This window comes from Chelon labrosus (assembly GCF_963514085.1).
Source record: "Chelon labrosus genome assembly, chromosome: 1".
NCBI lineage: Eukaryota > Metazoa > Chordata > Actinopteri > Mugiliformes > Mugilidae > Chelon > Chelon labrosus.
In genome coordinates, this window is record NC_140337.1 from 13662149 (window position 1) to 13675162 (window position 13014).

Sequence of the window (13014 nt, forward strand, 5' to 3'; positions counted from 1 at the left end):
CCCAGTTGCACCTTTATGAAACTAATCTGGAGTACAGCAGCTTGGGGAACGCAGCATATACAGTGTGTTGCACAGAGAACAGATCCTACCGTATAGAAAGTTCTTCTTAAGCTTAAAAGCTTTGATTTTTGTGTCTCGAGGGTTTGATGAGAAATATTATTATTTCTGAGCACTTCACTTTTGTTGTTTGACCGAAAACAGGGAGCACTTTATTTGATTTTGGACATATTTAATCTTTCTAGCCCTCCCCTTATCTGCTACTGTCTAATCCTAGCTTAGCAACGCTAACCAGGTGTGAGGAATTTTAGCAATATAATTTTTTTGTCTTTTAAAAACCCAAAGTACATCTGCACCTCCAGTGTAAGATTACATTTCTATGGGCAGTCATAAGCTGTCAAGTAGAACACCCTAAACCAGGACATTCATTTGTGATTTTCTAGATGCTACCAGAATTCAGGCTAACATTAGCACGTCTGTCATGCTCTTTAACATTACCATCATTTAATCACTGCCTACTATTAATGTAAAAAGGTGTCTATGGAGGCCCAGAATGGATGTATCATCAGAAGACTCATTTATAGTTATAATCGATTCATTGAGCTAAATTAAACTTAGTTAGCTAGCTATAGCTTTGAGTTGTCGTTTCAGCTAAGGGTTGCCCTTCTAAAAATGAAGCTTATCTCTAAAGCTGCTTAAAATTAAGAATCCATTATTTAATCATGACTCAGTAATAATGTAAATTGGTGTCTATGGAGGCCCTGAATGGACATTTTCTCATGATATCAGGTTAAATTAGCCATGTTAGCGTGATATTGTGTAGTTTTAATTTGTCGTGGGAAATGTTAAAATATTAGCCACAGACATCAGTTTAAACTGATTCATTCAGTAACAGGTTACTTTACCTCATTATTGTGATAAAACTAAAGATTTCTTTCAGTTAGGTGAAGTAGTAAACCCAGATTGAATACTGCCAGAAAAACGATAATATTCAGATCAGTGCTCGTGAATTAAGGCGACGACTTCAGCTTCACAGGCGAGAGCATTTTAGGGGGTTAACTGTTTGGTTATGGACCAAACAATTAAGACCAGGTGCGAACAAATCAACCACACACTCATTTTTGAGTTCTCTGTAATTATCCTGTGATGACAAAAAAAAAAAAAGAAGTTGTTTTCCATTATAAATGATCTCATTATATTGAGGTAAATTACCACTTGAAAGCACACTTATCTCGAGATAACCACACGACGACCTTGTGATCTCGAGATAAAGGCATTAAAAAAAATAAAAAATAAATGCAAACATGGCTGCCCTTGGCCTCCGTAGATGTCAAACATTTCAAGCTGCTTTAATGCTTATGATAGTATCACTGGAAAATGGATGGCCTAAGTGAGTAATGATTAGAAATGCTTGAAGTGATTTATAGGACTTGATAAGACCTCTTTTTTTTTTTTTGTGTGCGCACAAATCTACGCCTTAAATTATGTTGTCAGAAAACAAATATGTAGTCGATTTGACTCTTTTGGTTTACCTCAAAGATTTAACTAAGTACAGTAAGATGAGCCTCAAAGCATCAGTGACATCAGCTAAAATGGGTTCATCCTGATTTACTGTGGCATCACCTGCTATCATCGCCTGTGAGTTTATTAGTGAAGCCAATTAGGCTGCTTAAATTGGTCTTCACAGAGGTGTATGCAGGGAAACGTGTCTCTGGAAGATGTTTTCCTCTTTACCCTCCCTGCTCTCGTCTCTTAATGAGGGGAGCTGGGGATACAGGGTAAATAGCTCTGCCTTCCTTTTTTTCCCCCCCTCCCTCTCTCTTTCTGCTTGTCTGGTGTCATTTCGCTCTCTTTTTATTCTCTACATCTTCCTTTCTCATTTTGTCTACCGAACCATCTGGTAATGAGCAGTGCCACACACAGGACAATGGCTCTAGATATAAAATAACGAAGTGCCAGATGGGAATTCCAAACCTCTGACAGGTTGATCTTCATTAGAGTCGTCCTGTCTCACAGCGACAGGCACGCAGCTCAAGTGTGATTCGCTTTTTTTTTTTTTTTTTTTTTAAAGATTAATAACACTTTTGTTAAAAATACACACATGGTTTGATTGTCACCTCTTTCTGGGAATATTCTACACCGGAGTCACACTGTTACTTTTGCATCTGTGCAAAATGGCACACCGGGAAAGCGAACCGGTCTGTAGCATATCCAGAAAGAACTCTGCAGCAGTTAATTTCTCTAAACATCAGCCTGTAGCGGAGCGTTATTGCCCAGCTCAAATGGGGCTCAGCTGCACGGAAATGCACCTGATAATTTCGCTGCCGCCTATTTCGTTCCCCAACAGCCATTCTCCGTCCATATCTGCAAAACTGCCGTTTGTTTAATGGGCTGAGCTTTGAGTAGACCATAAGCGTAACACGCGCGCCTCAGGGTCCTGTGAGTTTAGGGGAGAACATTTCAAACAACGCCTGCGATTCACAACCTGGAACCGTGATCCTCACTTGCGGTAACCTTCTCCTCTTCTGATATGACTCTATAAGCAGATTTAAACATAGGGAGCTTTATGTGGGGCTTTGCATAATAACTTGCCCGCAGAGGAGGAGGAGGAGGAGATACAAATCATTTGTGCTTGAGAAGCACGGGATGCAAATAACCGCAGGATCGTGTAGCAGGACTGAAAGTGGTCTGGACGGGCTGTTACCCAGAGCAGTCCATTAGAGTTAGGTGCTGTGGTATTGGTTTTCACTCCAGCCCAAACGGACATACACACACACACTCGCACATGCAAGCATAACCTTTCCTTTGAGTAAAGCCTCTGGCTAATCAATGACATTAATTGAGCAACTAAGAAGAGACAAAGAACAAAAGAGGAAAGCCCACAAAAATTCAGAGTACAGACGATATATATATTTATACACGCACTTGATTTGCATTGTGAGACGTGGCAAATGTTAATTAAAACAGAGTAGAGGCTCTGAAAATAAATCTCTTTAACAAAATCAGAATAGCATGTGAACTCACCACCAAATGATTTCAAGGCTTTTTCTATGGTTGTGTTTTGGAGTGAAATAGCCATAAATTGCCAACCTCTTGACGTGAATGTGGCTGACACCTACTATGTTTAAAGGCTGCAACAAACAAGGATTTTTCAGTCGTTTAATCTAGCAATTGTTCTTCAATAGCGGATTAATCCTTCTACCGTTAAATCTTATTTCAACTTTTTCCTCATATTTAAGCAACTTAACTCAAAAAGTTGGAGCAGAAACTTGAAGAGCACTGCTCTAGAGACTATATATCACACAAGCTAACATTTATATGGTGCGGACCTAATTTGAAAACATGTTGTTTATTCTGCCATTAATTAGTATACAGTGTTGTGCTTAAACTTTAATGACTTGTGTTGATTTTAATTGCTTTAATAACTAATATTCATCTGCGAAAGTTTGCTAACAGCCACTTAGAGCGTAAAATTAATGGTTGTCTAGTTTTACACAATCAATATAAAGCAAACCACTTATAACTTGTGGCACTGGCAAGCCATACTAGCCATTAGCATCTGCTCTCGGGAGTCTTTGTTGTAGCTGTTGTCTGAAACTAAACCGATGAGGACACAATGACGACTCCCAGGCACCGACCAACAATCAGACAAAACTCGGTCCAAATACTGACGCTGCAGTCTCATTGTTTTGAGTTCAGCAAGCCAGTAGATCTTCTCAGCTGGTGGGCTTTATTCATGAATCTCACCGAGTCTCTGTTCAAAGAATCTGGCTTTTTTCTGCCACTTTCAGCATGCCTTGGAGCGGGGAGCCGCCGTAATTGGGGTTGAACGTACGTTTGCGACCGAATTATTTCATGCATATCAACACATTTATGTAACGGACAAAATCTATTACCTTCATGCCTTTTTTTTTTTTTTTACCTTCTGGCTGATGAGGTTGACCCACGGGGAGGTGCAGTTGCTAAAGTCGGGTCCTTGAGGGTTCCAATATCCTTCCGGGCCCATGCACATATACGAAGCCACGCCTAGAGAGAGAAGAGAAGAAAGTCAGTGGCTGACTGAGAAGGATGCCATCAGATCAGTCTCCGGGGAGATGAACAAGGATCGCACAGTGTTTCCACTGCCGAATCCTTCAGCGCGTTGAGCACTTTTCTTATTTGGAAAACTCGTCTAAGTGTTAAGCAAAATGTAACTGGATCAGTTTATCATTGTAGTGACTGAAAAGACGCCGCTTCACTCAAGTCTTGTCCAACACTTTTAAATCCTAAAAAAGGCCGCCAGAGTCTGGGGGTGTGTGTGTGTGTGTGTGTGTGTGAGAGACCGCTCAGCTCCGGCATAAGAAAGGCGATACCCCAAAAGAGGAGCCAATTAAGTCTGAATTCAACACAAAAGGTCAGTTAAGCTGGTTCAAAAAACTCTCTGCTGATAGAGATGTGGTTTGGTGAGTGAGTGCTTTTAGGTTCCATCTGGGCTTTGGCATGAATACACATCCAGAAATTGGGTATTTCAATTCAAATCAAACAGTTTGACTGTGTTGTACCTACCTTCAGATAGAGAGAACAGCGGGTATCTGTTAATTTAACCTAATTGATGCACTATATATTGTTAGACTTGTTCTCCCATGTAGCTCAAATAGCTCGCGTTTCACCGCTGACATCAGCAAGGCTACGCGCTGACATTAAATTGCCCTTGCTTGTACTTAGAGGGAGGGTGTGTTGAAGGGTGAGACGGCCAGCATTAACAGATATAAATTTTGATTGACATATAATTTCCTTCCCCAGTCCACCTAGGACAGCCTCGTGTTTGATGGGTTTATAAGATAAGGGACTCTGCATTCCCGTCTATATTGAGAGGCAAGGGGAAGGAGCTTGAAAGGGAGCGGGGGAGAAAGAGTCAGAGCGAGAGAGAGAGAGAGATGGAGAGAGAGAGAGAGAATGACAGCGAGCGAAGCGAGGTAGATGGAAGGGGAGCTCGAGGAACTTTCAAAGAGTGGCAGAGGAAGCTCACACAGTCGTGTTCTGCTTGGCAGTGTCGTCTGAAGTGCAGTGGCTTTGAAGAGTGCGCTGAGAGGAGGTGGGGTATGTGCTCCTCTTATCTTGCCATGTGACGGCTGTTAGTGAGGTCTCCACGGGTGCTGCTGTTGCCCGTTAATGAAGACAGTATGGATGTGTGCGCCCGTCTGCCGATTGATGAAATGAACAGGCTTCACGCCGGATTTGAGGGGATGATGTCACTCCCAAATCTTTAAAGAGCAGTTTTGCAGTTTCAGAAAGAAATCATTACTTCGCATTACGTCTTTGACCACTGAGATGCTTTGCCTACGCAACATTAACGGCTGACAGCAGAAAATCCAACATCAGATGAAGACACAATTGAGTATAAACCTCTCTGAACCGCAGTTTGTAGGTCCTCTTTGTGCTTAATTGTGTCCTCATGTGATGTTGGTATACTCCGAGAAAGTAGTTGAAGCCTGGAAGCCATGTGAACGTCATATGTGCAGAAACATGACTTAAGTAACTATAACCCAACTATAACTTCTCCCAAGCACATGATACTTCCACTTCGGAACAAACACAGATGTTTTTATGATTAACATATATGTATTTCAAATGCATCTCATATCAAGTCTCTCCTTATCTGTTTCCTTGGGTCTTTCCTGTCACGCAAATACTGGACATACAACACATCTTGTTTATGTGGTCCAAGCACACAAACACACTGAAGTTGGTAAAACGACTTCTCAGCTCAGAAAATGAGACCATCCAAGGAGCATGTGAATGCACTATTGATTCCTCCCTGGCTATTCATCACTCTATTTGAAAGCACCGGTGTGCTGGAGCATCTATTGTTGTTGCTACTTCATTGTAAAAATGCAAAAGGACCTCTCTGAAGGCAGTGTTTGAGCTACTGTAGAAACACGGCGGCGCAACATGAAGGGCTCTGTAGAAGGAGAAACAGGTCTTAACTGAATGTAAAACAATAATTCATACTACAGCTGAGCATATAGTAATTATAACACTGAGTACTATGTTCAATTCCTGCCAATAAATCACCTTAAATCCTGCACAACAGTCCACTGAGAATGGATGATAATCTTCAACTGTATAACATCAGAGCTTTTACTTTAGAATATGCTCAGTGAAAGATCACATTATAATATGAAACACTGCCTCAGATCAGCACTCAGAGATTCAGACGTTCTGTAAAAGGTAAAGCTTTTATATCTCAAGCAGCCAACATTGATTTCATCTTAATGCACTTGACTTCATTCTCTTAGCATCGATACAAAGACAAAGGCCCGATGCCTGATAAACCAGACACAACAGCCCGTTCAAGGAGCCAGACGCAGACGTGTCTCGCCGCTAATTAATTACATGAACTGCGTCTGGTGAGACAGTAAATAAATGAGGGTGTGAGGTGTACTAGTTACCAGTTTCCATGCAGATGCTAAGATATCTTTAGCCCTGCATCAATGAGTCGGGAATAAAGGGTGAGTGCTGCGGGGGGGTTGTTAACGTACACAAAACACATAAAGGGACCAACATAAAGGCAACCAGGATCACAGAAGATTGTCTCCCGAGGAGTGTACTGACACATATAAGATTTAAACAAAGGACTGTTTGACAATTTAGATCGTGTGTAATGTTATAAACTGTAAAGTGGAAGAGTCGCCAGTCAATACATCAACACTATAGTAGTATGACTTAACTTAATAGTAGTAAGAATGAATGTTTGACGTATGTGATATCCAGAGACTTGTTTAAACTTATTTTCACAGTTTTGACCAAAGAAATGACTGAGAAGTAGAAAAACAGTTCCACTGCTACAACTGAAACAATGGACAAGCTTAGCCATCTTATTTAAAACTACTTTTTTTTGTTATCAACCTCATTACAAAGGTAAACTTACAAAGCATAACTAAATAAACCTGTATAACCAACAACAAGTAGAGTTTTTGTTTCTACTTCCTGCTTCACTTTGCACTTACTGCTTCACATTCAGCAACGGCGACTGAAACTCCTCGGTTAACCTCCTTGATGTGTTCCATCTTTATTGATCCAAAACAATCAATTTGAAAATTGCGGAGATGGAGAAGCAGCTGGAAATACTAAAGTGGAAACACGCTACTAACGAGTGGCCCAATCACAGCTCTTGCGCTCTGCGCCGCCGTGGTGCGTAGTTACATTTCTGGGGAGGTGCACGTCAGTTGTCACCTTAATGTAGAAGTCTAAACCACCCATTAGGAAGTAGACCAAGTTCCTGTAAGTTGGACTTGGTTCTCAAACTTGTAGATGTTGGGCACCTTGGATATAAACTTAACTACCAGTCGTTGTGTCGCTTCTTAGGAAACTGTAAAACTCAAAGTTGCCTGAAAGCAGAATTTACGTTTATCAGACATTATAAAAATCAACATTACCTATGCTTCCAGGTGGACATGGCATCTTAGCTACCATGCCCTGCTTGGTCTTGGGCCAGGAGATATCCATCATCACCAGTGGATTGCAGAACTCCACCCTGATGTTAGGAAGCTTGGACGAAGGAGGCGCCCGGTTGTCGTCATCCGGCTCCAAACCTTCCCCGGGCGTCCGGACAGGGGCCGCCATCGTCGGCGTGGTCCGTGGCCGCGGAGCGACTGCCGTCGTCGTGGCGGGCATCTTGGTGGAGGTGGCCCTGGCTGTTGTAGTTGACATGGTGACGACGGAACGTCGAGTGGTGGAACTCATCGTTGTGGTGGTGGTATCCATGTACACCACGACGGAGGAGGACGTTTCTAGCAAAGAAAAATTAAAAGAGAGAAGGGCAAACAAAGTAAACCAACAGATTCAAGAAAAAACACGGTGCTAGAAAAAAAGAGTAAATGGCTTTTCTCTTCAATCACACCCCATTTGTGTTTGAGAGGGAAATTTATTTTGGTGCAGTAAAAAAAATAAAAATAAGACAGCATGTGCACAGAGGGGTTCTATTCTTCCCTCCTTTCCATGTGTCAGTTTAAGAGAAGATAGTTCAAAGAGGATCAATTGGAACTGGCAGGTGTGACTTACACGGGCATCCACGGTGTCTGGTTTGGAACCCCCGTCGGCTAAGCTAACACACGCACGCGCGCCGCCACAGAATACACACACTTCCAGCTGTGCAGTCTAAATGTAGCTGTTGACGAGGGCATATCTCTGCGAGTCAATAGCTGGGTCTTGCAGCTACGCGCTATTTCTGGGTCAGCCGGGACAAACTGGAATACCTGCTTCCTGGATGTGAATCCTCCCTGCGGTTACACTCCGGGAGGTGTTTGCTAATGACGCTGTTTACCCGAGCCGTCGGGGACAAGGGCTATCATAACAGCGGCACACATGCACACCGAGATGCACCCATACACTGCCTCGGTAATCCTTTACCTCCCGCTCAAACGCACATACCACTCCCTGTCATCAATCATGCCCTCCTTCTCATCTATTCTACCTCTTCTATGCTCGTACTCTTGCGTCCCTGATTGGAAAATAGGGGCCCCAAATTCATTTAGCAAGTGGCTTCTTATGAATGAGTGTACTCAGTTGAGCCACAGAGGTCAGAGGACACGCAGGGAGGTCATACTTCATAATATATCTTCAGAGAGTGGAAAGAAACCAGGCTTTTTTTTTTTTTTGTCCGAATAAAAATGCATCCTTTTGAATATTCTAATTCAGCAATATTGCTCTGTGTCACTCATTATACGTGTGCATTGTTATTTTGGCGCAGTGCTTCTTCAAAATGCTATCCTGACATTTCTGTATGTCATGATCTCATTGCCGTGTGCGGTCGGGAGGAAGGCGGCTCGCCCGAGAGCCTTTAAATAAATGAGGAGGCGCTTTCACACAGACACACACGATTTGGGCATTCACAAAAACGCAATTTGGGGATAGCTGGCTATTATGCCTAATGCGGAGATACAATCAAAACGACAGAAGTGACAAATGGCCCTAATCTTTGCATGAAAGGAGAGCAAAACAAAATTTAATGAGGGTCGATTTTTTTGTTGGCAGGTGTAATAGGCGTCACGCGTGCAGAGAGCCGCGATAACAGAAGTGACTGCTAAAATCCGGTTTGTCGAGATTCAATTTGCAATCGGACAATCCCTCCGCACGGTAAATTTAAAAGGGGTAAAATAGGACAGCATAAATTAGCGCTACTGTTTGGGACGCTGAGGCACCCGGAGGCTGTAATAACACCCGACTACTATCAGCAGTCAATGCATTCAGCGCTTAACAGCAGTCAGCGACAGCCAAGGTTGATTAAATAGTTTGCCGCCGCAGCAAGAGTTCCAGGCTGATTGAGTATTTGTTTTGTTCAGCTAACAAAAGAGTTTGTTCTGTTTTCTAGATCGGCAGGTATCTCGGACGCTCCTGTGGAGGCACTCCATCAGTTAAGTGGAACTTTAACAAGGATCTCATTGACTTGCAATGTGCATTTGAGGAGTGTTTTTATACCCGGCTAGCTGGTAATGCAGGTTGTGTAAGTTCAAGATTTCTCTCACAGTCAGGAAACAAACAAATTAGCAAACTATGCGTCCATAATTAGAAGGGAAGTAGAACATCGGGAAAGGATGCTGTTACACAAGTGTATACGGACGCCAGCACTTAAAGAACATCGCATGCTCACACACACACACAGGCAGCCACATACTCAAAGCCTCATCAGCGTTAGAAACTGACACCACAACCCATCAACGGCGCTTTAAAAAAAAAAAAAATATCACATGAATGCTCAAACAGCTATTTAGCATTTCCACCAGCCACCAGGACATCACCATTTACATCCTACAACCGCCATTAAACATCATCATCAATCTGCGCCACAGCAGCCCTCTGCTGCAATGATCATGAAAACAGCGGGGAGAAATATCTTCAAGGACACCAGTCTATTTATTTGATTATTTATGAAAGGACTTATTTAAGCGTCTGCATTTGAGGAGAAATGGCGATAACCTCAAATGTGACATCGCAAATCTTGGCAAAGGGAAGTGGCGTCTATTTCAGGATAATTGAAATCAGCCGGCGGCGATTAAGCTGCAAATGGTGAAAGGACACCATTAGAGCACCTGATGGAAATCCAATCATGGATATTCGCTGCTCATATTGAGGTCAGCTAAGGTCACAGTGCGCCGGCTCAGATAAGCTAGTGGTCAAACAGGTGTGCAGGGGGCCCTGTTAGGATAAGGGAATCATTATACTGGTCAGGGCGGATGATACGGGAGCAAATGTGACCCTGGCAGATTTTTTTGCTGAGGGCGTTTGTTGCATAAATCTGTAAATCCAAACTCATATTAGTAGAAATACACTTGAAATGCATCCCTAAGAAATGTTAAATTCTTCCTGGTACACTGATCAGTAGTGCGGGGCCCTAGCTTTGCTTAGTCTGGAACGACCATTAGCTTCTGGTGGCTATTGTGAGCAAACGAACCATTTGTGAGTAATTTGATGGTACAGAGTAAGAGTATGACTTCTCTCTACTTCTACTTTAACAAAGATAAACATTTAATTAAACCAAGAAGTAAAAAAAACTGTACTCGGCTTGTGTTTCCATTCCCCTTCCAATCACACTTTATTAGCCCCTGTGGCCACAGAGAATAAGTCAGAATAACTCTCCTTTACTCACCAAGACTATTTTTAAATTGACACCACTATTAGGCAAACCTCACTGATGCCAGGTTCAGGTTATAATGAATCCCCCAGATTGTGTGGGCAAACAAGAAAAAATGTCAACTCTCTGGGTCAGGAATTTCTCAAGCTCCCATTCTCTCTGAAAAAGGAGTGCCAACTAATTGTTTGCCAAAAAAAAACGTCTGTAAAGCTGCTGCTGATGGTTGTTAGACCAAGACAACATCCAATATTACTGATAAGAGAGGTTCAGTGAATTTAGACGGTCTGATTTTGCCCATAAACCAACTGCTTTAAAGTCCCCATGAAATAAACTGTGTTGTTGAGTGTTTTTTTGTAGTGTTTGTCTTGCGTTATACACTCACATGCCAGTTCATTAGGTACACTAGTGAAAACAAATGTATTATAATATAACAGTCCTGCACCAAATCTTACTTCCGTGAAGATCATGGCATTCAGCATTTGTTTAAAATAACTAAGAGAGCTGGTGATTCAATTGTTCATTGTGGAGACTGTGGTTTGTAGTACTATTGAACTGTGTTGTGCTGTACTGACACAGGTTTCTATTGTTTTGACGACCCCATTATCGTGAGTGAGCGAGGCTAAATAATTCAATCCAGTTTAACAGCACCACAGACTGCATCCTTCAAAATTACTTTTCACTTGAATTAAAACCGTTCTTGCGCTAATCGAAAATAAATGGAACATTAAAACACTCGTGAATGCATTCGTGTACCTAATGAAAGTGACTGTACGCCAACTATACACTTGCATCTGGTCTAAAAAGTGTTACAAAATTTTGCTGAGTCATCCTGCATTTGGGGGCGTGTACTAATCTTGTGTTCAATCAAACGCAGCAACGCCAAGTTTATTAAAGAGTGTGAGCGAAAGTCGGTGATTCAAAAATGAAAGCTAATATGTTCAAAGTGACTACAACAATAATACCTCCTTTAATGTTTAAGGTAATATGGCAGTACAACGATATGTGACTTGGAGAAATCACCATCACAGCACGAGCTTAATTCAAAGTCACAAGGAGCCGGGTCTCAAATGTAATCCCGTCGAGTCTGCTGTTAAATTATTTTCCAGCATGTGCCGCCTGCATGTTAAATACGCCTGCGAAGACGCACGCGAGAGACGGCGGAAAGAAGAAGTTGTCCTTGAGCTAACTTAAATATCTTTTCCATGAGATGAGCACGAGAAAAAAAAAAAAAAAAAAGGGAGCCAGCAGCAGACAGCAGCCACAGTCGGCAGGCACTATCGCCTTGGAGACAACACAAGGACATTTTGTTTTGCTCCGCCAGCTTTCCTATTCCATCCAAAAGGGACAGAGAGAAAAAAACTAAACATGGAGCTCAAGAGCACCGGGGAGGTTAACAGGTCTTTGGTATGCCCCTAGGAACTATACTCGGCGACCTTACAGGAAAATTTGAATGTCTGTCGAAGAATTTTTCAATGGGCTGGGGAACAAAAAATCCCCCAAAACTGCAGACCACAGAGAGGACATTGAAATGTTACAAAGTTCAAGAATATAATTCAATAAAATAACCTCTAACCTCAAAGTAATTTATCTCCTGTACATTTAAGATTCAATAGATTCTCAGAGGCATTGCTAAGTTGATTAAAATGAGTAACAGCCAGCTATTAGATAATCATAATTCCCAAGCTTAAGGGCTTATAATGTTTCTACGCCAACACCAGCAACCTTTTCATTCATAAAAGACAGTAGTAAACTTCTGTGGGGCACTCCACAGCCTCCTCTCTCATTGATACCCCCAGCTCCACTCATCTTTTACGCTCCACTTCCACTGCACAGAACCCACACCCGTCACCAAACGCGCAAAGTCAGTTTCCACCACACACAGAGCCTTGTGCTTCATTTCAAAGCATTCATTTCTAACTAATTAGCCTCTCTCTCTGTATCCCAGGGCTCGTGGCTTCCACAATTAGATAAGCCCGCTCTACTTTGCTCCAGGAAAAAAAAAAAAAAAAAAAAAAAGTGCTACGCTATTATGAAATGGATCCGGTTTATATGACTTGCCATTTCCGCACCAAGAGCGGGCTTCTTCGTCGGCTTTGAGAAACTTCTGCAGAGTCGAGATCAAAAGAGGTGTAAAGGGCTTTTGGGGGTAAAAAAAAAAATTAAATGAGCATCAGACGGAAAAGTGACTCTTCCAGCCTCGTGCCGAACCCAATTACCTCCTAATTTTAGTATTTGAACCTTTATGCATGGTTGCATTTTCAGCAGGGACTGAGGAAAAAATTTGGACAGCCTACGTATGATGTCAGCCATTAAATTTCTGCTAGTTTGTTTAAAGCCTGCAAAATGGGATTTGTGGGTATTTATAGACTAAAGAGCACTTGAAGCCAGAATCCACGCTCATGGTT

The 13014-nt window shown here is 42.2% G+C and overlaps 1 protein-coding gene across 1 annotated transcript in view; it reads right to left on the minus strand.

Annotated features, from left to right (window-relative positions):
- The window catches only part of LOC311486633 (adhesion G protein-coupled receptor L3), a 134601-nt gene that overhangs the window by 65994 nt on the left and 55593 nt on the right, over positions 1 to 13014 (minus strand). The window contains exons 5-6 of the mRNA XM_084542557.1: positions 7416 to 7769; positions 3920 to 4023 (exon numbers count right to left, since the gene is read on the minus strand). Of these exons, the coding sequence (XP_084398683.1) occupies positions 3920 to 4023; positions 7416 to 7769 (458 nt within the window). The remainder of the gene's footprint in view (positions 1 to 3919; positions 4024 to 7415; positions 7770 to 13014) is intronic.